The following is a 26,696-nucleotide window of genomic DNA, read 5'->3' as shown; positions in this document are numbered from 1 at the left end:
TAATAACAATCAGAGGAAAGGTAAGGTTAGTCTTCGCATGTGTATAGTCTCCAGTTTAAATTGACCATTTGGCAATTAATAGATTACGGAAAGATTACGCCTCAGGTGGCTCAATTGCTTTTTTGAAAATAATTTGGAAGGTTGGATACAAATTATTAATCCTGGGCCCAACTGCAGCTATTTTATACCAATGACCAATGCAGGTGGGTGCAGTGCATGTTCTTACATCTTGAATGATCATATTATTATTACGTTTTAAAATATATATGCTGTAATGTAGTTGGGCCTGTAGCTACTCTTGACTGAGTAAGTGACCAATGATCACAGATTCCCTGCTGTCCAAAGGGAAGAAAACATAACAAACCAGAAAGCGTCTACTTAGCAACAAACCTTAACTCTATCTCTTCAGTTTTAAGGACAAAACAAGTGAATGCTATCCTTGACTTCCCTTCAGTGGGTGGTCAGAGGGAGCAAACTCCAAGCAGACTTTTGTTGGGAGAATAATGAACACATGTGTGCTGCTGTGGAGTCTCAAACATGTGTGAGTTCCGTGTTGTGTTCTCATACTAATGAAGTGTTTACAGATTGCTATTCCATGGGACAAGTTGTTTTGCAATTGATTTTAAATAGGCCTGCTTCCTCTATTTATAATGGTTTCCTTTTGGAATGTTTGAACAATGTAAGTACGTAAAAGCCTATTATGGATTTTTCCATAATCTTCCTTCCTTCAAAAAGACTTTAAGATCGGCATGCCCATTTGTAAACTAAACATTTGTGGCATGTAACAGGTGAGAATTTAATATCATGTCAATATTCATCTGTTTTCAACAGCAAATGACAGGCAATGTTTTACATTACTAGACAAAATGGCACCACATATAGGACTGCCCATACTGTATAGCTGCAGAAGCATATACAGTAGGCCGACAGGCTCCTGTATAGAGACTAGAAATGGACAAATCCTTTAGAAATAAGCCAGAAGGTTTTACCGCAGTAAATATGTGTGCTTCTATGCTGTAGGTCCTTTCTAAAAGGTCTAGTGACAGAAACAAATCTCTTCCTCCATACCCATTCAATGAGACATCAGACAACCCAATAACACATTAGTAGTTATGAGAATTTAACATTCAATCATTTGACAAATGACTCTTTGGAAGTGAGTACATTCTGTCTTTATTTTGAGGGTTTCTAATTGGTATCTTATGCTCACTACTATCAATGGCCAAGACTGTCAGCAAGGCTCAAAACACTATTTGGCAAAGTAGCCCTTTCTGTAACTCAAAACAGATTCTAGAACTGCAGTAATATTTGGTCATAGAGAAAGTATTCTATCCATGGTGTTCTTCTCCCCTATTCAACATGCACCATGCTCCTTTTTCCATTACTACGGACCAAACCGCTCATTCTCATTCCCCACTAAGCTCCTGTAGTCAGGTTCTGGTCCAAGGAGAGGTTTGACAATTTTCCCTGTGGAGATATTCTGTTGCCATTTGTATGTTGGCTCATGTTTTACCTAATATTTGGCCAAAGGTTTTTCCGAATATTTGACCAGACAGATGAGTGCTTCAGCATCAGTCTGCATCAACAGCATTGCTATGATTTCCACACCCAGAATGCCAAGTCTTTTGCCAATCTTTTTTTTTTTAACGGCACCACAAATTGGGTTTGCACGCCATATGTAATTTTCTGATTCTGAGTAAGATGCTTTGTGCTACCAAGAGGCTTACATTATTATGATTCATTATGTCTTTGAATAAAGGCCAAGAGTGATTCTAATGCTATCTCGAGACACATGCACTTAACTCAAATTCAGTAAATCTGGTGGAGTTCATCAGTCTCTCTCTCTCTCTCTCTCTCTCTCTCTCTCTCTCTCTCTCTCTCTCACAGACCTTTAATCTCCTGAGGAAGTGTGTGTGTGTGTGTGTGTGTGTGTGTGTGTGTGTGTGTGTGTGTGTGTGTGTGTGTGTGTGTGTGTGTGTGTAAACATCAGTACTTTTCACTGCAGGGACTAACAACACCCCATACATCATCATGACAATCCCTCCATTCAGCCACAACTGACAGACCGACAGGTCACTTTTGGTCACCATGGTAACCGCCAATAAGGGATAAAATCACATCTGTCGCACCATTGGCTCATCTTACCTCCCATACCTTGAGTCTTTAGAGAAGGCTTTCTCACCTCTACACCTATATGTATGTGCACAGGCGTGGGACAACATCAGTATGACCAGTGCTTTTAAACTGTCATTTCAGAGCATGGTTAGTAAAAGGCAGGTATCCAAAAGCATGAGATCATCATGGGGGATGAACAGGGGTATCAGGTGCTTTTAGTGTATTCAACTGTGTCATATAATACGTAATGTGGAACAAATAGCGCAACTTTTTTCATTTCCTGTCTTTCAGGATTATGTGTCTCTCACAATAACGCAGTCTCGTGGACGGGATACCCTGTACCCTTAATGTGTGTGTGTGTGTGTGTGTGTGTGTGTGTGTGTGTGTGTGTGTGTGTGTGTGCGTGTGTGCGTGTGTGCGTGCGTGCGTGCGTGCGTGCGTGCGTGCGTGCGTGCGTGCGTGCGTGCGTGCGTGTGCGTGAGTGCGAGTGCGTGTGCGTGCGTGTGTGTTTGTGTGAAATAGTAGACTCTCATAGTTTCATCATCACCAATTATCAGTGCTGAGCTCATTCCTTCAGAGCTTCTCCACGTATAGTGACATCAACAAGCTTTCCTGGAAACCCATTAGCAGCATCTTATAACATAGGCGAGGTGGAGGCTGAAGCTTTTTACCTGAGAAATACAAAGGCTTGTCTCAATAGATGATTACATGCATTGTGATATACAATGTCACCATTGTGGTTGGCTCTTTTCCCCATCTTACACCTTGTGTTGTTTGCCCATACATGAACTGTTACTGTACAGAAAGCTGGGTCTGTGTATAGCAGCTGTTTTGATTAGTAATTATCATCTGGACATGCAGGCATACTGTAGACATGATGTCAATGAAAACTATTGAATTAAAGGACGATTTAATGAAAATATTAGTTAAATGAATTATAAGGCAAGAAAAAAGTATACACCAGTAAGGTCTAGTCGAATTAATATCAAATTGCACTCAAAAGTCCCCAAAAGTCAATGTAATTATTTCATTATTCAGTGCTACAGTACCTTAAAGTGAAAACAACAAGTCTCTCTCTCTTTCTCTTTGTCTCTCTCTCTCTCTCTATTTCTCTCTCCCTCTCTCTCTCTCTCTCTCTCTCTCTCTCTCTCTACCTGGAGCTATTATTTGCCAATCCATCCCTCAGTACAACAGCAATGAGCCATGCTATAATCAGCCATATTTTCTGAATGACTCTAAACAAAATACCTTGTGTAATCAGATTATGGTGTATAACATTTCCTCTCATTTAGAGTTGTTTTGAGGAAGCCAGGTTGTAAAAGTGCCAGGGATCGTATTGCTTCAAGGCCTGTTTCTCCTGGTAATGCTTTGTTGTTTTTGTAATCAAATTTTTTCACATGTGGAGATTGAGATAACTCTTTAATTTTAGCTTTTCATGTTGTGCTTAAGTGGTTAAGCCTGTGTGAATCTGTATAGTATCTTTATGTTTGTATTCATATATACAGTATATGTATCAGCAACAAAGATGAACAGATTTCCTGAAAAATGTATTTGATCTTTTAGAGGTCAGAATCAGGTCAATAGTCAAGTGTCCACAATTCCAACAAGAGTGCCGTCTGCGTGTTCAATAAGCTCTATTCATAACTGAAAATAAACAGAACACTGATTTTTGAGGACCAGCTGGAAGAAATATGAACTTGGTATGTAAGTCACCAATAAATGTTTGGTGTTTGAAACTAACAAGTAAGCAAACTATCAATCAATTCATGTTCAATCTGTCCCTCTAATTTTGGCAAAATCCCAGTGAAAATATGTGATGATATGCATCCAAGACTGTCTACAATGTATCTGGGATTGATTCTATTTATGCACTCACTTATTATTTATTTTAAAATACTTTTTTTTTTTTTTTACTTACAAATGACTTGTTTTTACTTTACTTTCCTCTATCACACACATACCAAAAAAACACTCCACCGTTCACCTGCGTTCAGATGGGATTTCAATGTGGGGTCAGGAAGTGCAGAGCCTACGCACCGCTTCACAGAGGTCACCCGGAATCCCAGGGGTTCACAAAGAACTTGGTAGAACTTCCAGCAGCAGTTACGCTCCAATTACTAAACACCTCCCCCTGTCCTTCACACAACAAGTCTGATATATGGCCCTCCATGGTTGTGGCACAGTTAAGACCGAGGAGGGGACCTTGAGTACCGTAGAATCAGCAGGAATTAATTGCTCTGAGGACACCATGGGGATCACAGTAGGCTACATGCCCTGTGAAGAAGAGAATGTTCAAAACAATATCCAGCCAAAAGTGAATCATCCTCCACTGCTGCTGAGGGACTTGTGAGTTCAGAAAAGGAGAGAGAGAGAGAGAGAGAGAGAGAGAGACACTACCCTGGACAAGCTCAGCTTGCTATCTGGCTGCAGATGTCATCCGGCCCACCCAAGCAGATCTCCAGTGATCTCTTGTGGAGATGAGTGATGATGTCATCAGAACACTCGCCATCAGGATGGAGGAAGAGGCTTATCATCATCCAGGCAACAAAGCAAAGCAACACACACTCCTTTTCACACACTCACTCATACACACACACACACACACACATACACACACACACACACACGCACACACACATGCACACACACCTTCTGACACACACTCTGCAGCTGACCCTGGTTCTCATGCACACCTGTGATAGCACCCCTGGAAAGACAAATACAAAGCACTCCTGAAAAGACTAACCAAGAGAGAGTTTCAAAGACCAAAGGCTGAGTAATGTGTTGAGTCACCCTTCCACATCGCCTGCAAGCCAAGATGGTTATGAATGGTCTGTTGATGTGAAACAGAAGAGCATCTTTGTGACACATTGACCCACAGCTTAACTCTAATAATAACAAGACTGCATATTTCATGCTTATCAACCATACTGTATGATTAAACCAAATAACACTGAGGTGTAATGTTTCTGATTATCTGATTAATTTAAGATGAACCATTTGGTTTAAGCAGTACCACTGTATCGAGAGAGAGAGAGAGAGAGAGAGAGAGAGAGAGAGTTTTCTTCGAAGGAGGTATTTGAACAGCATTAAACGACACAGTATACAGCACGTATTACAAGGTGATGATGTGTGCCATCAGCTCTCTCTGACATCGGGTCGATGACTCATTTGAATCAAAGTAAACACGCATAACTGCAAAAACAACAGCGGAAAACGTGCCTGTCAGGATTGCTCAACAGCGTTCTTACCACAATAATGTTGCCTGACAGATTGTAAATATTTACAATGCATTCATGTTTAGGCAAGTTATCACTCTGTGGAACTCAAAGAATTATTTCAATTAATAAAAAGAAAATATGTAATGAAACCATTGTTTCTGGGTATATTCAGTGGTTCTGAACTGGAAGTGACCTCGACGGAGGAGGGTTCCAGACGTTGTGAAGTCACCTGAAACTTCAGAACCTCTGTTTTTGGAATCAATTACAGGCCGAAGAATAATGTGAGTTCAGCCATAGACGGAGATGATAATGATCATAGAAAGGATTTAATTCTGGCGGCCTCATTCTGATTTCACAGTCAGTCCATCATAGTATTGGCCAGTAGTGACCACGTCTGGGTGAAAAGGTAAACAATACATCATCACATGAGTTGACAGAGAAGTACCAAGCAGTGGAGGCCGGTGGAGGTAGAAATCGGAGGACACGTGCGTTTGATACCATTCCTCATTCCGTTCCATGCATTACAATGAGCCCGTCCTCCGATTTCTACCTCCACCAGCCTCCCCTGGCACCAAGCGTAGACTCAAGCGATGAGAATCTTTCTGGGCTGTTAGCCTTTCACTCAGACTGTCATGTGAATATCTCAGGTATCTTTTTGTTCTTATGTCAGCCCTGTAACATCTGTAAGGGGGTGAAATGTAAACTCCAAACTTAACAACTCACTGTTGATATCTCTCCTTCGATGTCCTCAAGGGTTCGCCGGACAGATATCGTATGCTCTGTGTCAGGTAAGAGAAAAGAGCAGCAGGATACGAACATGAGTAGGGCCTCTTTCCTCACACAATGGCCGCACACTCACTCACACTTTTATGTTCATTCATCAGTTAAGCCTCGGCCAAAAAAACATAATTTTTTATGCATCTGACATATTTTTCTCAGTATCGCTGCCAGTTTCCTTGCCATGTCATTACTGAATAAAAATGCCCCACTTTTCAGATGAAGTGACAAAACCAACACTTTATAATAATGACGGAAAATAGTGCAGGTGCCAGTGGGGGTGAATAAATACTTGAAATAAACGTATTTAAAGATCCAAAAGCATATTTTGCATTAAATGGTGGTAGCCAATTCTAGATGTTGTGAAGCTGTGAGGATAATGAGGAAAACATGAATTATGGTCTTAAAGAGAGATCACTTTGTCATATTTTCTAGACTTGGGTTTGTGGGTTGATCAGGATAATCCTCTCTAGCTGCATGTAGACTAGGCTGATTATCCTCGAAAGTAAAGCCGACGCTGTCAACTCCTAGCCACAAATAGAGTAAATTAATTCATTTGATTATCATGCTCTGCCAGAAAGGATTCCCTTTAGTATTTGACTGTATGTATGTTTCCTTTAAAGACGAGCTACTGTACATGGCATGTCCCAACTCATCATGTGACAACTACCAGTGCTTATGAATGATAAACACTATGGAGAATTCCACCACAACTTCTCAGTCCTTCAAAACAAACTCGGACAAGGGCTAAAGTCTGTGCCAACATCCTGTATTCTTATGATAACAGGGAACATTTGGATATATACAGTAGATAGAGAATGTACTGTATGTTTTCTTGGTGGAGAACGCATTCCCTAAGCTTACTTGTGCCATGCCATTTTAAAGCCAGGATGTTGGTTCTGAAAGTGTGCAACGACACTCAGAAGGTCATTTAGTTAAGACCAGACCCTCAAAGGGTTAACTTCTTTAGTAGTCTCTGTGATCAGGCCAGGGGCAACGATGTCTGAGTGACAGGCAGAGGGATGAAACCTGAGAGACAGCGGGGGAAGAGGAGGTTTGGGGAGGGAGGGGGAGGGGGAGAGGGGGGACGGTGGGGGGTAGATAGCAGAGTATTGCTGGCATCAGTCATGGGACAAACAATCATTACAATCTATTGTCAATGCATATTTTTTGTGCATCCAACAAGGAAACATCTAGGCTATATTTGCATGTATATTAATTTAAAAGTGAATGCCTTTACACATAATATCAATGGGGAATACATTTGGGAAATGAAAATAACCCCAAAAACACTCAACTTACACTTTTTACTCTGGATTCAAGTGGATTTAGACACAAGCTTTTCCCCTCAATTCACATCTGAGCCCCAACCGATGTCCAACTGCCACTGTACATTCAACCAATCTTCTGCCCCTATTCTGCAAAATGAAGTGAAATTACAGTTAACAGTTCTATAATTGGATATATTAGAAGCGGAAACCCTGTAACCTCCCCTATGTCGTCTAAAAGACAGAGAGAGTCTTTGTTTAGTGAGGGGATTCTGTGTGGTGCAACGATGAAGACATCCCTCCATAACATCCTGGATGAATGAGAAACAGGTGTGTCTGAAACAGAGAGATTAAACCTTCTCTCGGAGCATTAGGCAGCCGTCTGACACTCAGGCTATTGATTTCAGAACACACATGTAGACTAGACTAGCCATCCACCTACAGTACCAGGGGAGGCTGGTGGAGGCAGAAATTGAAGGACGGGCTCATTGTAATGCATGGAACGGAATGAGGAACGCTATCAAACAGATAGTATTTCATACCGTTCCTCATTCCGTTCCATGCGTTACAATGAGTCCGTCCTCCGATTCCTACCTCCACCAGCCTCCCCTGTACAGTACGTTGCTGGGGCTTCAAACCTTTAGATGCTGTGCAAAATGGGGTTGAGTTACGTTCAAGTTCTCTCTCTCTCTGTTCTATCATGTTCGGGAGTCAGCCGAGATAGATTGATGGTGTGTTGCTGCTCAATGTGGCTTGGATATTTTCTCTTTAGTGTCAGATCATGAGAGCTGCTGCTGCTACCCTGTGTATTCTTGGGATTGAAAAGAAGATTAGCGCTGGGCTAGCATTAGCCCTGGGAGACTAGGAGGGAGACTGGTTTGGCGGAGAGCCTGGTAATAGCAGCAAATTATGTCATGATTAATTGGGCCTCATTATGGTTAGGATTGTTACCACATGGACCCAGCTCTGTCCAGCTCTGACACCCCATTGAGTGGGTTACCCCATCGGGGGTTGAAAGGTCAACACCCACCACCCACCCATCCACCCCCTCCTCCACAGGTATAGGTAGGCTATGCAGGTAGAAACGTGCGCTGCATTTCATGGGGAAACCTCCAGTGCTTTTAGCAACATAACCCATGGGGGGTATATGGCAGGATGTGGAGTCTGTCGAAATAAAGTATTACAAGGCCTTAGAACTGCTTCCATAAGCATGTAATTATGAGATTTTGGGATATTTCACGGCCCTCAAAAAAGTCAGGGTTAAATAGAGAGGTAGCGGTAATGGTGCCAGTTGCTCAGAGATTGAACTGCTGGCAGGCGCTCCTGTGTTGACAGGGTAAGTAACAAATTGCACACTGTTAGATTAAAGACAGAGAGACGTAAAGCACCCTGAGGCCACATATCGCGAAACATCCAACATCAAAAGCACCCGAGTCATTACAGAGATTGAGAAATTGAGCAAATTACTTGGACCTCAAGAAATTCACTTTTCATAATAGCCTACCTACACAGTTGCAGGCAGCTTTGCGATTGCAGAGAGAAATGTTGGACTAAATCGATTTGATGTATTTGTGCGGTGTTAGCCAATTGACGTTGGCATCCATTTTGCCTGTCCTCTCCCCGTTGTAGAAAACACAAAACACAAAATAGACGTGAGCCCCCTCCTCTGCAACAGTAACACTGTCAACATGAGCTTAATCTAAACAGCAATAATGAGGTAGCAAAAACTGGCACTGAAAGCAGGGAGCATACTATCCATTATCAGTGTTTGTGAGAACTACTCCACCAAACAGGCTCCTAGTCCTACAATGACTTTACAGGGAGTAAATAAATCAAAAGCAAACATGACTGCAATGGACTGTGGCCCGTGCATGGCTCACTGGGGAGTGTTTCTTGGAGTGTGTTTCTGTGTGTGTGTGTTTCTGTGTGTGTGTGTGTGTTTCTGTGTGTGTGTGTGTGTGTTTCTGTGTGTGTGTGTGTGTGTGTGTGTGTTTCTGTGTGTGTGTGTGTGTGTGTGTGTGTGTGTGTTTCTGTGTGTGTGTGTGTGTGTGTGTGTGTGTGTGTGTGTATATGTGTGTGTGTGTGTGTGTGTGTCTGTGTGTGTGTGTGTGTTTCTCTCTCAGTGTGTTTCTGTGTGTGTGTGTGTGTGTGTGTGTGTGTGTGTGTGTGTGTGTTTGTGTGTGTGTGTGTGTTTCTGTGTGTGTGTGTGTGTGTGTTTTTTTCTCTCTCTCTCTCTCTCTCGGTGTGTTTCTGTGTGTGTGTGTGTGTGTGTGTGTGTGTGTGTGTGCGTGTTTCTGGTAGTTCAGCTCCTAAATAAAGGTAGGTGGTCCTCTTATCACTGTTACTCTGGGGTGATCTGTTGTCAGGCATAATAACACAGACAGGAGGTTTTACAAGCCCCACTGCATCAATGACGCAAGTGCTATAGTGCTGTTTATGAGATTCCCTGCCTGTCGACCAGGCCAGCCATGGATGCTTGCCCTGTGACTCTTCCTCTGTCTGCTAATTGGAACACACCACACTCTACCTCGTTAGGATTTACTATCAGTTATTGGAAATGGGTTCATTTGCAGTGAAGAATAATCCTGACAATCCATCCACTGTTATATCACCTGTTTTATTTTTTATTTGGGTGGGGAGAGGGGGAGGGGGAGGGGTGGCGTAATTAAGGGTTCTCTTTCTTTGGGAAAGGTATAACTTAGAAGTGCATCCGTTGTAGTACGTAGCTTTCACTACTGGCAACAATAACAGGATATATGATACAAAGTTTCTTAACATGTTGCCGCTGCTGGAACAAGTCCCATTAGCCTGGAGGAGAGGGTATCCCTTCACAATAAGAGCGTAGGGTTTCTCATGCTGAAAGGAAGGCTTCTTCACTGACTGATGCCTGGATAATGACTTCCTGTTTGCTATGTAGTTGCCTCCACTGGCTGCAGCCTAATGTTTATAGCAACTAGTCCTGTTAAGCAAAGAGAAATTGTTTAAATCATGCAAACCAACCAATACTAATATACTATTTATTCAATTCTCCAAAGGGCAATGATTTGTGACAGTGGTTACATGTTATCTAGCCAATATAAAAAGATGAACTTGTTTCTACAACTATGCCAGTACAAAATCTAAAAAATATATTACATTGTCATCGTCATTCATGATGATAACCCATAAAGCATACAATCACTATTTATTTACACGTACACTACAGATAGTGTGCTATTTTCTGTGCTACAAGGCAGTAACCATTGAACAACATTTTGAGAAGGTGGGGAAACCTTACATTGTCAAACATGGTTTCTCATGTTATCTGAGCGTCTCCTTCTAGTCACACACAAACACAAGCATACAGTACACACAACCACAATGGTAATTGTTTTGGCAAACCAGTTGCACTGAGACATCATTGCATAATCCAACACAGGCATCATAAATACCCGCTCCTAACAAATCAACCACCTCCTAAACAAGATCAGTCTTTATTTGTGTTGGAGGGGAGTCAGAGACCTTTCATCATCCTATAAAAGGGGCAAAAAAACTCCCATGCAGGGCTTAGTTTTTGGGCTGTTCCTCAGCCAAGTCCTCAGAGAGTCCACTCTTCCCCTGGTCCTTCCTCTTCTTGGGGCCAGGAGGGGCCTGATCCTGGGGCTGGACCTCTGACTTGTGCCCTGACTCGTTGTGCTGCCTGGTGTAGCGCTTGCATTTGCAGGAGGTGACCACCGTGATCTTGTAGGTCCTGGAGCTGCCGTCCTGGCACTGTAGCCGGATGCGCTGGGTCCGGGTCCGGTCGATGACGCAGCGCCACTCCTGAGCCTCCCGTCGGCTCCAGAACTTCCCAGTGTAGCTCCCCCCGATCCAGTTGGGCAGCATGTGAGAGGGCAGGCACTCCCCGGCACACACCAGCTCCTTCACTGGGTTGAGACTGGTGCACTGGCCATCAGAGATGTACTTGGTGGATCTCAGCTCCCTGCAACCCACCTGGCTCTGGTTTGTGGCTGAGAGGTGAAGAGTGACAGATGCTTTATTCTGTCACAGTTACTGTACATATTGCATGTCATTTGCTAACGCCAATGCACTGATGAATGCATATGCCTCTACAGAGGGGATCTAAAATGTATACATCTATGATGAACTCTAGGACAGGAAAATACAGCACAGTATGACAACATAAGTCCAGTTAGAGATGTACCCTATGATAGCCTATGTTTCATACTCAGGCTTTATACTTTTCAATAAATAGGCCTTATTTTGGTATTTATCCAAAGGCTACAAGGTAATCACGTAATTACTCATTCTTCACTCATTCTAACATTATTTATCAATTGAGTATACACTCTTCAATACATTGATACATTACAATCATCTGTATTGAATCTAGTCATAATGTGTTGGGTTTCCAACTGTAAGGATAAGTGATTACCTGATCAGATTTATAATCAACAATTCGATAACCAAATGCGCAAGAAACATCTCTCACCTTTACGTGTAGTGCTGCTTTGGTGTCTTCCTCCGTTACGCGCTTGATTCATTGATACATTACTTGGTGTATCCTCGGCAGGGGTGATCAAGTGAGCATTTAACATCTCCGTGGCGTCGTTTTTGACAGCTTGACAGCTACTTAAAAAAAGGCAGAAAAGAAGGAGCTGGTACCCACACGTGGTAGGAAGCATCGCTGCACCTCCTCGTCGGCAGACAGTGAGTGAGGCAGTGAGTGAGAGTATGTGGTGCCTTCTTCTCTCAATGATATATGCTGTCTGCAGAGGGATTATGTCGTTACTATGTTACCTCACCTGTCCTTCAGTCGTTTATATACCCGCCCCTTGTTGTGGCAACAACTTCAGTGCGCGTTGAGCAGTTTCGAATTCGAAGAGTTTTACGCACAGTTACGCCCACTGAAGCAGGAGACGCCAAACATCAGTAATGTCATTTTTGGACAGCGTTTGTACTCATCTGATTAAGTGCAACTTCAATGAACAGTCTGTCAACACATTCATATTTAGAAACTCAAATAAACGTTTCGTCATGGATTATGTCCTATAAATAGAAAACCAATGACAATGTGTAGAAAATGGGTTTAAAAAAAATGTAATCCTATAATAACAATTTGAGCATATGACCATTCTGAGACATTTCAAATTCCTACAGTTCATAAGTTCAATGCCTATTCAATTATCTGAATTGATTGATGTCACACAGTATGACCTCAAAGCCTGCAGAATCAGTCGGACATGATGACTTCTCATAAGGAAGTGAACCTTGCTGGGAACTCACAATGCAGGGATGACCTTGGCAACAAATTGTGTTATTCAGTACATCCCATCCCGTCAAGTGCTTAGGTGAGCTCACCAATATGATGTATGTGCATTATCCAAAATCATACAGTAGCAACACAAAGGTTCCTCTCCCCCCTTCATCCTGCCGAAACTGTGCCCCCAAGAACCTGGTGTCATCTTACACCCCTTTCCCAGGGCTCCGACAATGAATTTACCCAAATTCTCCTCAGCTATGGTTCCCTTTGATACCACTGAAAATAAATCCACTCTAAAACTGTCCAGCTCATGCCGTATTGTAAAGGAGTAGCTTTTTCATAACTTTTTTTCCCCCTGCTGTCAAAATGATCTCTTATTACCCCCAAAAAGCTGTGCTAGTCATCTTGTGCTGGGAAGGCTGAGGGAAGGCTGAGGAAAAGATCCTGGGGGCTTGAAAGAGGACTATCAAAGTTATTTGATCCCACGCAGCATTTGCTAATTTGTACATCTCAAAAACCGGAAATTTGAGACGGGGGGTGCACGGGGTTGCGGGGGGGGGGGTATGATGAGGGTTATGATTCTATTGGCAGGGAACATGACCAGGGCCAATGCCTGCTCATTAGTAGTGCCCATAGTGGCAGGGCCCACTGTTTCCCCCGTGGGACACAGGGCTGTGGAACATGAAGAATAAAGCTCACAGGAGCTCTATAGAATTCCACAGCATCGCTGTAAGATGTACCTTGCGTGTGACATACAAAGGTCCAGACAGAAGGCTTTTATTTTCCTTCTGATGTAAAACCATATCGTTATTACTGTACTGTACATTGAAGGTAGATTACTTCATGTTAGGATACCTTTGAATTATTTGAATTACATTATTTGAATTATATTATATATATTTGGATTAAAGATGTAGTTCACCAAACTGATATTAAGAGCAGTGGTGTTTTAGGTTTTCTATTTGTTAATCAAGGGCTTTTTGGGACCTTTTGGTGGACTGACCAATTGGGACCACTTTGGGGGAATCACATTAATTAAGATTTACCCAACACTGTAAGAATTTACCATTGAAGTGAGCTCTGTTACATAGATGAAGAACATGCGCTATTTGCAGAGAAAGGCTTGCAGCATGAACGTGACAAGAATGGCTCTGGTGAATCCTACCAGCAAAGTATGACCAGACATTCCACAAGCATTAGTGTATGGACCATGGAAGAGAAAACCTGCCACCTAGTGTTATAACTACAATCTGGGAAATAATTCCATAAGTACAAAATGGAAAAATTATCTGACCATGTATTCGTCAGAGGAGGGTGGTTGAGGCAGAAATCAAAGGAAGGCCTCATTGTAATGGTATGGACTCATTTTTACAAGTCTTATAAAACAAATCAAGACTATTAAGGCACTCTTTATTGACATGAAAATGTTAAACTGGCATTCAGGAATAAAAGCCACTTGGGTGCAGATGCTTAGCAACCAGGAAAGGTTTGATTACATCCACAAACACGGTTTGTGGAGACATTACAGTTAAGTCAACCAAATTAAAATAAAAACATAATTGTACAAAACAGTATACACATCAACGAAATATAACACACCTTTAAAAGTCAAAACTAAAATATACAATTTAAAGCAAACATTGTTTAGTGAAGTGATCCCATTTCAACAATTTTTCTGTACATTTATCAATACAAATCAATACAATACAAAAAAAAAATTTAAATCAAGTTTCAGTGTTGAGAGAATATAGCACATACTCATTGGTATTTATAGGTGAATATTCAAGGCACACATATTGAAAAAGATTAAGAATCTGTGCCTTTAAACAAAACGAAAACATTGTTCCATAGAAACCATTTAAACAAGCAGGAGAAAGAACACACACTATATGTAAGTACCTCAATACACTCACCGAGCACTTTATCAGGAACACCTGTACACCTTCTCATGGTGGAGGTGGTGTAATGGTGTGGGGAATGTTTCTTGGCACACTTTGGGCCCGTTAATACCAATCAATCATCGCTTGAATGCCACAGCCTATTTGAGTATTGTTGCTGACCATGTGTATCCCTTTATGGCCACAATTTACCCATCTTCTAATGGCTACTTTCAGCATGATAATGCACCACAAGTTGTCTCAAACTGGTTTCATGAACATCACAATAAGTTCAGTGTTCTTCAGTGGCCTTCCCAGTCACAGCTCCTTCACCATCTCACTCTCATCATCTGTTAGGACTGAGAACACAGAGCAACAGAGTGCAGTTACCACAAGGGGGCGCCCCAAGCTACTATAAGGCTTCTTGTGAGATGGCAAAAAAACAACAACTATGAAGTCGGCCGTTTCGCAGGCGAATCGAGAGAATTGCCACCTGTCATGAAGGTTTTTGTCCAGGGTTTTGTTATTGGAATCTGACAACCCAAAATTGGTTATTTATAGAAAATATATTTATGAGAGTAGGGAAAATGGGGGAAAATGGGATTAGACCCAGGAGGGATAACTTTCATAGTGGCAATGTGGTAGCGATGCTTCAATAGTGGCATTACAAATGTATTCCCAGTTTTTATGGGTGAAACAGTGGAGCCTATGACACAACAAGCTACAATACATCACCTGGGAGTCAACAAAAGTTACAATCAAAACAGAAACGTAAATTAGACTGTAATCTGTGCCAGACACTTCAACACACCTCAATTCTGTGACAGCAGAATTATTCACAGACAGATATACACTGACAATACCATTTATATTATAGTGTGAGTTTGTGAGTGAATATGTGTGGAGAGAGAAATCACTTCCCTACCATTTTGTAGAGGGAGGAACTCTTCTCTGCCCCCCTCTCTCCACATGTGGCGCAGAACTCAGCGTCCACGAAGGCAGTCTTCCCTGTGAGAGCTTGGGTTAGCACCGAGAAGGCTGTTGGGTCGTTTCCCTGGAAACAAGAGCAGAAGCGACTCAACAGAGGAGGAGAGTGACAAGAATGCGGAAAAACTGATATTTATGTAATTACTTGGAGGCAGAGAAACAAACTGTAGGTCTAAACATACTCTTGTTTATTAAGCAGGATTATTAAGCAGGCTAAAAGTAGAGGATAATGCTGAATATCAAATAAATTAGAAAATAAGAAACAGTTGTTTAGAAAGCAAGATCGTTCTAAGCTGTTGGGTTATGTAGTCAATACCCTTACTTTTGTGTGCTCTATTATACTAAATGATACAGGGGAGGCTGGTGGAGGTAGAAATTGGAGGACGGGCTCATTGTTATGCATGGAATGAGGAATGGTATCAAAGCCTCCAGCCTCCACTGATATGATATCATTGATACCACATATTCTGTCATTGTTATTACTCAGTTAATAAGTGAATTAAAATATTTTGTGAGGTAGTGCTGCAGAAAGAGAACATAATAGAAGAAAAAGTGGTTCTTTCTTCAAGTAACATTTCAATAAAGTGGAGTCTATTGAGCAGCACCTCTTTGTGAGTGGTCTATTATGTTTATGAAGGAGTCCTTGGATATAAAGGCCAGTGGCTCTGTTGACTTACAAAAGATATGTTTCTATCAAGCCCTTATTGTGGAGTAGTAACAACTTAATTCAAACTGAACATTACGACTGAACATGATCAATGGGATTTTACAGGTCACACTGTCAATCAGTCACACAGTCATGCCAGCCACTGGCTACAGATGGGGGGGGGGTCATTGCCACACATTACCTTGCATATTCATTAGAGTGTCTATTTACCTGAAAAGTTCAGATTGCCAGGTATACCACGTGACACACACCCATGTTCACCCCTCTGGAGCGGGTCTTTAAGGAAATGGCTAGCACGTTGCCCTGAAAGAAGGAGCACCTGCCAACCTCTTGATAAGAGCGTCCATCTTGTCATCGCGCTCCTGGAGGAAGGCCAGGCATTCCTGCAGCATGCAACTGATGTAGTGCATCTTCATGGCCAGCATCGTTCAGGTCCTGCTGCTTCACACACTGCTTCTCACAGAGCAGGTCCATCACACAGTAGCGCTCCTCCAGAGCTGCCACGTCCACCAGCAACTGGCTCTCCTTCACTAGCATCACCATCTGAGAGAGAGAGGGGGGGGGGGGGATTTAGCAAATAATAATAATAATAATAATAATAATAACAATAATAATGTATTACATTTGTAATGCGCTTTTCATTATACAAGAATAAAATGTCTTCTTGGCACCACAACCTGGATAGAAAGAGAGAGAGAGAGAGAGAGAGAGAGAGAGAGAGAGAGAGAGAGAGAGAGAGAGAGAGAGAGAGAGAGAGAGACATGATCGCTCTACTCCACAAGACATTCCATTCAGCAAGTAACCATTAATCATATCACAGTGTTCCTAGTAAGGTACACTGTTTATATGACACTAGATCTTTCTGCTAAGCTCCAGTATGGGAGGCAGCTGTAAGAACAAGGAGATATGAATGTCACAGCAAATATTTTGGAAAGGAAACTCAAACCATTTCAAGTGAAACAAATGACCACTTTCCACTGTCATGTTTCAACTGACCCAAGTCCAGATCTAGTAACAACCTTCACAGTGAGACACATTTGCAGGAACCACACAACACAGTAGTACTAAGTAGTTACTTCTTGATGTAAACACAAGCTCCTACGCCTTAAATGGTCTCATAAGGGAACATGACGGTAACCAAATCTCCATAGTAGATGACAGTCACAAGGTGTACGGTTGGTGAGCCAGGCAGTCAGGAGTGACTTTGCCCGCAATTTTTGGTATGTTGTAAAAATTGACTTTAGCCAGCAGGCTGGCCATGTTACCTCTCGGTCCTAACTTCACTCCCAGTCGGGCAGATATATTTAGATGAACCTAAAGAGGCAAGGACACTGGTCGTTGGCTGCAGACTGAAGCAGAGCCAGCGTGGATAATGTGGGACTCGTGTGGAATTCAAAGGGCACTACTGTAGGCTATTCAAGCTCCCACTATGAGAAGAATATCTATCTCAACCCTATTATTTCATTACATTCTATTCCATTATATCCCAGTGTCAGTCATGTTCCATTAGCCCATTACCTCAAATTCTACAAACATTATGCAAAACACTTAGAGTGCACTGCTTGAAATGTGGAGGAAATGTCCTTAGTTCCAGCAAAATACTGGTGGTCCCAACGCTCTCCTAACCTCGCCATCAAGCCACTCTACTATGGCCAATTACAAACCTACTGTCCGTTTCCTCTCTATGTTTCATAAACTCCGGAACGAAAAGCACTATTAAGAAAGTGATCATTCATATCGAGCAATGATCTTAGTGTTGTAGGCCTACTTGCCCTCAACTGAGATGAAACAATTATGAATTAGATGATTTTGTCTTAGTTAGATGATTTAGTTATCACTCATAATTTTCAGCTAGATCTCACTGGCCTAAAATGCATCAATTGTTTACTGTCAGTTCTAATTATGAATTCAATTCAACTCAACATCAAAGGCCCCAGGCCCCACCTTGACAGGGTTCAGGTTGGAGGTCATGATCATCTTGTAGAGTGGGCCGCCAGTTTGGGGGGCAGCTTCGGACAAATGTAACAAAGTTATTGAAGGAGAGGTGAGGGGGGGATTATAGAAAACAGTATATACAATATATTCAAATATATATTGTATATACTGTTTTATATATTAAAGTTATTCAGTGCAACGAAACTAATCTGCAGGCATCTTACCTGCAGCAATAACCTGTCCGCAGCTGAGAGATCTCCTTTCTTTGGTGCAGCCATTCTCTGTTGAGAAATTACGTTGTGGTCTCTGAATGCAAAAGTGCTGTCTTGGTATGGTTGCTTTTATCTCTTACATGTTGCTTAATTTGACAGGCTGAAGGTGTAATGATGACGGTAAAAAGTTGAAGTACTTCACCAATTTATAAAACGGTCCATGACAGCGGGGAGATAAGCCATCTTCAGAATATACCACTATGAAAAACAGAGGGGGAGAAGTTGTTGCATAAATATCTGGAGAAAAAAAATAAGAAAAAGTAAATGCATGTCATATCATTCACTTTATACATTCTAATAATTATTGATGAATGTGTTCATTTGTTTATGGCTGCTTCATGATATAATCTTTATCTTAAATCAAATAGATTTCCCTATACAAATGGATTATGGATTATGCCGCCTGTATTTCAGTAGGCTGTCTATCCAGTGCTTTAGATCATCAGTAAGTTGTCTTTCATTTTCAGCGATCATCTCAACTTGTTATTGGGTCAGCCACTGTCAGGTAAGTCATTTAAATAGTACACACTGTTTCTATTGTCTTTGAAGTCGACTTGTACAACTCTTATACTTCCAAATAAATTAACCACCTGAGGTTTGATGGCAATAATTCAGTGAGATTGTAAATATATTAAATGGTTTTTTTTCCTATGTTCCCTTAATGTTTTTTGTGTAGTTGCAGACTTCTTAATAGAAGTAGTTTATAAGACAAATGCGTTTGTCAGAGCCAGAGCTCCTCAGCCTATAAAGGGAAACTTCTATGTTTTATTTAGTTCAATAGCCGACCAGGCAGAGTTATTGTCCCTTCAATTCCAAGGACTCAACTCAATGGATTCAGTTTTGAGGAAATGGGTGCATGTTTGTGAGTCAACAGGTGGAACGAAAGAAAGAGTGTGGATGGGATCATAGTGCCACTCCCTGCTATTGCCCACTTATAGTGCCGCAGGTGTGGCCAAGGTTGTGCGACATGGTTTTAGAAAAGAAGGAGCAAATGTGGATGTCATTCGCTCAATAAGACCACTTATGTAATAACCACGGATGTAATATATGAACATGAAAAAGCAATTCCCTCGATAGGCTATCCTCGTCGTGCTCAGTCAACTCAGTCACAATGCTTGTGAACGAGGCTGACATTTGGAATTGTATAACGCCCAGGTCTTCTAAACGTAGGCTATACAGATTACCAGTGATCTAGAAATGAATAGGTAATTTGCACTTTACACCACTATAATTAGGCGGGTAGTAGTAGTAGTGCGAAATGAGTATGTGGCGCTTACTATATTTCGCTCCGGGCCAGATCAGCGCTTTAAAAGGGCTCGCTGCGCCGCGCCGAATGCTGCGCTTAACACTGTTTTCCGCTGCTGTCAGACCGGTCGGCATGGAGACCAGTCTTAGCCTCGATGTCCATCCACTGTGAATAGTTGCTAATTCCCTGGCGTTCATTCATGATGAAGGCACTGACTCTCATGATAAAGAAGCGCACTTATGGAGGTGGAAGTAATTTCTCCTTCGTCCGTGCGCTTTTTTAGCACCCTCTTGAGAACGCACACACTTTTTAAATTGTTGTCAGGCCACTACACACACAAAGCGTCTCCCCTGCACCATGTTTTAGCCCTGATTGACTTTGCTTCCAGGAATTTTATAAAGGGTGCGTTATTTTGGGCACTGACGGGATTTCAATTGGCCCCACAAACCGCGCACGTGTGTTTCTGTGGTGTGTGTGTGTGTGTGTGTGTGTGTGTGTGTGGGTGGGTGGGTGGGTGTGTGTGTGGGGAGGGGGGGCTGTGGAATGACGCTGGTGGCTGTATCTACGCACATGGATCAGACATGTGAAACCATTATGTGTGAGAGTGATAGAGAACACTGGGGGTGTTATTAATGCAGCCCTGCATACACTTAAAATTGGTCCTCAATCAGTCTAGAAAAAACTGAAACATTTGGGCCAATAATAGATTTCCCTCTATGACATCGGTTTGCCTTAAGTATGAGTCGGGTTGTATACTGTAGGCTGCTTTACACATTAAGTGAATAGGATTTCTCATTGTCCATCACACACCTCTATTAAGCAGTTGACTTTTACTACAACAACATCCCCACAATGACAAGAGACAATATGACCTCCTCAGTGGTGCTACAGCACTGTACATGTACAGGGGTATTGAGGTGTTATTCACCCCATTTCACAGTTTATCCCCCTCAGTCATTGGAGGTGAGGCACGCCTCTTAACTCTTCTCCATAGTAGGGATCTGTGGCCGTACTCATCAGGTGGTACATGTTTTGCAGGTAACTCAACCCTTGAGTAAAAATTGCAAACCCCTGCCTCTGCCCCATCACACACACAATGTGTGAGCGCTGAGCAGTGCTACCATCGGCCCCCAGGGCAAACCGACAGAGCTTAGACCAGCTCTCTGTGTTCTCCGTGGGGGAAAGACTGACTCAAAGGGGATCATCAAGTCCTTGTTTGGGTAAACAGTGAACACAACATGCTCTGATATAACAGGACTCAGGGACTGTACCAGGGGAAGCTGTACCACATGCTGACTCTGTCATGGCTCCAGTCTTTTCTTTCCATTATACATCTATGGATCTTGTTTGTGGTTATATCACATGAACAAACTGTTTATGTCCAAAGCACTTGTTAATGGATCACTCTTTTGCAGGAAGCGGCTCTGTGCAAGTTCCTCATTTTCTACTCATGAGTGAATCTCATAGTGTTGCACTTCAAACCTTTTACGCCGGTATTATGAAAATTATTTATTCACCAAGGGCTGTAATGGCTTCTCTCTCATCACAATCTTTCTCTCTTAGAGACCGACATTAATGTGCATTACCAGATTTTTTAACGAGGGGCTGTTGAACCTTTTTTTTTTTTCAACCCAAAGGCTGTTTAAGGTTAAGCCCTGTGTGTGTGTGTGATTTCTCAATTAATTGATCGCTCTGAATAAGTTCCATTTGGACCTACAATCCCTGCATTCATATCATAAGAGAAAGGCCTTTCTGTTGGTTGTCATGGCTGTATGACTGAGTCACGTTCTTGTTCACTCAGACTTGTGTGGTCTGCAGATAGCGGGGGAGGTGGCTTCCCATTGTTGAAAAGGAGAAGTCCCATTCATACTGATGATTTACATATGACTATATGATTATATTGTGATCCCAGTTATCCAGTGGAGGCTGGTAGAGGCAGAAGGATGGAGGACGGGCTCATTGTAATGCATGGAATGGAATAGAGAATGGTATTAAACACACATGTTTGATACCATTCCTTATCCTGTTCCACGCATTACATTGAGCCCGTCCTCCGACTTCTACCTCCACCAGCCTCCACTGCAGTTGTCATGCCATTACAATGCTGCATAGGTGGCAGCAATGTTTATGATAACTTTGTACCCAGGCAACCGTTGCTAGGGGGTGCACCTGGACAATAAACTGGACTGGACTGGCAACACAGATGTCCTGTACAAGAGGGGCCAGAGCCTGCTTTATCTCCTGAGGAGGCTCAGGTCCTTTGGCGTGTGCAGGACTCTGCTGAACATGTTCTACCAGTCAGTGGTGGCCAGCGCAGTGCTGTACGTGGTGGTATGCTAGGGGGGCAGCATCAAGGAAGGTGACACCAAGTGCCTGAATAAGCTTATTAGGAAAGCTGGTTCTGTCCTCGGTGTCACCCTGGATACTGTGGAGGAGGTGGCCAATAGGAGGATGAGGACCAAACTCCTGGCCATCATGGACAATCCCTCCCATCCCCTACATGACACTGTGGCAGAGCAGAGAAGCTCCTTTAGCAACAGATTATTACAACCACGTTGCACTAAGGAGCACTATAGGAGATCTTCTCTGCCTGCCGCAATAAGACTGTACAACTCCTCCTCCGGCTGGCTCGATCGGGGTGATCAGAGTCAGGCTGCGGGATGTTAAATCATACTGGACTGTTCTTACTGTATATAATGTTTCAGATGTCTATTTTATTCTATTATTCTATTGTCACTTTATTTTGTTGTTGTTGTTTGTGATGTGAGCTGCTGTAACACCTTCATTTCCCCCCGGGGAACAATAAAGTCTATCTATCTGTCTCGGAAGTGTCTGCTAAAACAACATTATGATAATGACGAAAATTATGACAATGATGTTGTTGTGTGTTAATTTTCAGCCTCCAGTTTAGTAAAAGGTGCACAGCATGATGAATATATTCTATGCTTCATTCTATGAATCAAAACCCAGCAGTCAGCCATCAAGCAGAGCTAGAGTGGAAGTTAGGGTTAAGGTTAGCCATCAGACCTCTGCAGCTCATCCAGAATGCTGCAGCCCATCTGGTGTTCAATCTCCTCAAATTCTTCCATGTCATCCCCCTCCTTTGACCCTTCACTGGCTCCCAGTCGCATCAGATTCAAGATCTTGGTGCTCGCCTACAGAGCAGTAAAGAGAACAGCCTCTCCCTATCTGCAAATGAAGTTCCCAAACCTCGGATCACTCTGTTCTCGCTGCTTGGCACCACCATCTGTATGAGGACATAGTGGTCACTCTGGTCTTCTCTGTCTTGGTGCCCCAGTGGTGCAATGAGCTTCCCACCACTGTCAGGATGGCAGAGTCACTACCTATCTTCCGGCATAGACTAAAGACCCATCTCTTTAGGGTACACCTGGGCTCCTTCTCCTCAGAAGTCTCCACCCCAAACACCCTACATTACCAGAACTTTGTTTGCCAATGGCACTTGTTCTTATCGAAGGTTTTACTTACGATGACTGATGTATAGTTGATTCACTTACTTAGACAAATGCACTTATTGTAAGTCGCTCTGTTAAATGACAAAACTGTAAATGTAAGTTGTATTTCAGTATGGCTGATGGTCACAGTGCTGATGGTGAACCCAGACCCAAACCTAGACCCAGACTCAGACCCAGACCAGACCCATACCCAGACCCAGACCCAGACCCAGACCCAGACCCAGACCCAGACCCAGACCAGACCAGACCAGACCCAGACCCAGACCCAGACCCAGACTCTTCCCTTTGGAATGTCTGGACTGTGGACTTGTACGAGTAGATTAGAAAGTGCTAATCCCTGACAGTCTGAGATAAGATTTTTGCCCTCAAAGCCCCTTCACTGAAATGCCTCTCATTTCAAGCTGTTTCACACTGAGTCAGGCCGAACCAGCTGTTGGAAAGTGTGCTGTGCGTGTGTGTTGATGTGTGTGTGAGCTGTGGCCAGACATGTCCTTGATGTAATACAACACGTGTCCCATGCCTCAGAGAGAGAGAGGGAGAGGGGAGAGCGAGAGAGAGTAGAGAGAGAGATGGGGGGGGGGGAGGAGAGAGAGAGACTGAAGTTTGCACTGCAGGGATGAGCCCGCTATATATAGCCCAGTGAGCAAGGTTGGCAGGCAGGACAACTCTCAGACAGGGCACCCAGTGAAAACTCATCCAAACTCACTGCTAAGAGGAACTAACAGCTGGTAAGCATAGAGCTTTGAGCTTTCCGTTGAGTCTTAGTGAGCGTTTTGATGTTGAGTATGTGAAAATCTGTCTAAACCTATGCTTATAAAGTGCCTATAAGCTGCCTGAACTGTTTCTTATCAACATTTGTTCATGCTCCAATCAGCATACATTGTTTTCAAACCAGTTATGTAACCATGTTGATGGACAGAACGACACAGTATAAAGTGGCGTATGTTGACATTGTTGCTTCATGTTGTTGAGAGAGAGACCAGAGAGTGGCAGAGTGTGTGTGAAGAGAGTGTGAGAAGTTTGCTGGTATGTAATAGTACAGTATAGTACTAGTAACAAGCGCTACTTTACCTCCCATTCTCGTGTGTTTTCCCCACAGGACTTTTATGAATACCGGTAAGCAGCAGAAGCCAGTGCTTACAGGCCAGCGGTTCAAGACCAGGAAAAGGGGTGAGTACTATGGACAGCTGTCCAATCAGATATGTTGGCAAGCAAACCAACTTGGTGTTGAGTTGCAATACTAACGATTGAAGCCATTTCTTAACACAACTGACATTCGGTTTTTGATCTCTTCTTTATGATCTCTCTCTCTCTCTCTCTCTCTCTTTCTCTCTTTCTCTCTCATACACACACACACACACACACACACACACACACACACACACACACACACACACAAACACACACAGAGTCCCACGGGTCCTTTTCATCTCTCTGCAGTGTTGACAGATTGTAGTTTATTGGCATTCCCTGGCTCTTCCACAACACTCCTCCAGAGCCCCGCTCTCTCCCAGTCATTATCATGTTCCTAGAATGTCACAGCAGCCTCGCCTCGCCGTCGCCTCGCCGTCGCCATGTCATGTTAGTGTGAGCATGTCACAGCGCTGGCAGGACACGGGAGCAGAGCTGAACTTCCTCACGTCTCTGAAGCCGTGGGCGTCCTTCTGAACATTACTCACCGATCAGTCAGCCCGTGTAGAAGGGGGGGGGGGGGGGGGGGGCGTTTGGTTCATTTTCAGCGGACACGATTTACTACTGTGCGTAGTACTAAGTGTTTGCAATGTAGGCGATGAAGCACAATGGGAAGAACAGAAGGTGAAAGAAAGGTCAACGGAAAGATAGCGCGACATGTACAAAGGCTGAGTGAATCTGGCCCAGCGTGAGTGAAAACAGTCGCAGTCACAACAGCGACTGGAAACACCTCAGGTGTTGTTTGTCGTTTCGCACTTGACTGGGCAGAGAGCTGCTGATCGACGGGACACATTTGGACAAAACAAGCTATGTGAGGAAAAACATGGGATTAAGAAGCTAAACCCATTCCATGTAGACAGAGTGCCAGGGTACATGTTACAGGTCTGACCTCTGAAGAGGTAAGTCTGTGTGGCCGGCCAACTGTGACAACCGTGCACGCATGCCTCGTGATATAGCAATCACAACACTCGCATAGTGTTTAATCAGCGGAGGCGGGTGGAGGTCGAAATCGGAGGACGGGCTCATTGGAATGCGTGATATGACTCCGTACCATGCACTACAATGAGCCTGTCCTCCGATTTCTACTGTACCTCCACCAGCCTCCCCTGTGTGTAACGCATTGTACATGGTTTATACCAAACATCGCTGATTGTGTCTTGTTTTGGAGAACAGGTTTGATAACGCATCTCTGCGTATGGGTTAGACCGCATGTCGATGGACATAAGGGACAGATCATTTACATTGCTAACATCCACCTCCATCTTGTCCCCTCAGATGAAAAGGAGAAGTTTGAGCCCACAGTGTTTCGAGATACAATCGTTCTGGGCCTCAACGAAGCGGGAGGGGATCTCGATGCTGTAGCCAAGTTCCTGGATGTTACTGGGTCACGACTGGACTACCGTCGCTATGCCGACACCCTCTTTGACATCCTCATTGCGGGGAGCATGCTTGGTGAGTAGTATCTGTCATGTATGTACAACAACCAGGCAGAAGAGATTTTATCACACTGAGAAGTAACAACCTGGATAAATAAAGACTAAAGTACAGCGCATTCGATCTAGAAGCCTCCATAAACTCCCACGATACCTTTGGAGAAGATCCGAGTGAGTGCGTTTGGCGTTGGACTCAATTCTTAGCTCGGTTGTGGAACATCCAGTCCCTTTAGTGTCAGTATGCACACAGTCCCTCAGTGTCCAGGCAGAGCCCTGGACCAGCTGAGCCCAGAGATGTGCTGTTCACTCAGGCAAGGACAAAGAGATCACTGCTGGCTTTGTCAGATTACCACGGTAATTCCCCATAATCAAAGGGATCCTCTGCTCAGAGCACAGAAGAGTCTGTCTCGCTCTGTCTGTTTCTGTCTGTTTTCAGTGTCCTGTTAACCAGTGCAAGCTGTGTGTGTTTACTTTAACCCCACCCGGGCACCATGTCAGTGGATCAGAACAGTGGCGTAGACTGGTAGACTAGTCACGACAGGCCCCGGGTGCACATATTTTTTTATGAGCCGCCCCTCCCCCACCCCCCCCGCCATCAACCACCCGTTTCAGCACTATGAACAGCAGTCGACCCCCGAAATGAAGATCAGCACAGCCAAAAAGTACACAACTACTTCATACAGCCTGGAACAGACCGCGGATCGAAGAAGCAACATCACAACTTGAGCATTGACCAGTAGCAGAAACACCAAGCACACCGATCTGATCAACACCACAGGAGCTCAGTACAGAGCAAACCAAACACACGCTCATAAGTCCTGACCCGCAACACCCAAGTTCAAATAATTCAGATATTAAACTATTTTCAGTAACTGGCATGGTATGATGAATAGAAACGATACACATGATGAAAGAAACGATACACATGATGAATAGAAACGATACACATGATGAATAGAAACGATACACATGATGAAAGAAACGATAGAATC

At 43.3% G+C, this 26,696-nt stretch overlaps 2 protein-coding genes across 2 annotated transcripts in view; one reads left to right on the top strand and one right to left on the bottom strand.

Moving 5' to 3' along the window:
- Positions 1 to 10,927: 10,927 nt before the first annotated feature.
- Positions 10,928 to 12,139, bottom strand: sostdc1b (sclerostin domain containing 1b; the record flags this gene model as incomplete). Its single annotated transcript, XM_083685055.1, has 2 exons — positions 11,853 to 12,139; positions 10,928 to 11,370 (listed from the first exon to the last, which is right to left on the bottom strand). Exons 1-2 carry the CDS (start codon positions 12,043 to 12,045, stop codon positions 10,928 to 10,930), a joined length of 636 nt encoding a protein of 211 aa, XP_083541181.1. The 5' UTR covers positions 12,046 to 12,139.
- A 6,684-nt stretch (positions 12,140 to 18,823) lies between these two features.
- bzw2 (basic leucine zipper and W2 domains 2) overlaps positions 18,824 to 26,696 on the top strand; it is a 15,485-nt gene continuing 7,612 nt past the window's right edge. Inside the window, exons 1-3 of the mRNA XM_083684413.1 lie at positions 18,824 to 18,866; positions 24,180 to 24,250; positions 25,547 to 25,723. Coding sequence (XP_083540539.1) covers positions 24,187 to 24,250; positions 25,547 to 25,723 — 241 coding nt within the window. The 5' untranslated portion in view covers positions 18,824 to 18,866; positions 24,180 to 24,186. The remainder of the gene's footprint in view (positions 18,867 to 24,179; positions 24,251 to 25,546; positions 25,724 to 26,696) is intronic.

This window comes from Argentina silus, assembly GCF_951799395.1.
Source record: "Argentina silus genome assembly, chromosome: 14".
Classification (NCBI taxonomy): domain Eukaryota; kingdom Metazoa; phylum Chordata; class Actinopteri; order Argentiniformes; family Argentinidae; genus Argentina; species Argentina silus.
Note: the sequence above shows the minus strand (reverse complement) of the source record. Positions and strands in the feature narration are given on the sequence as shown.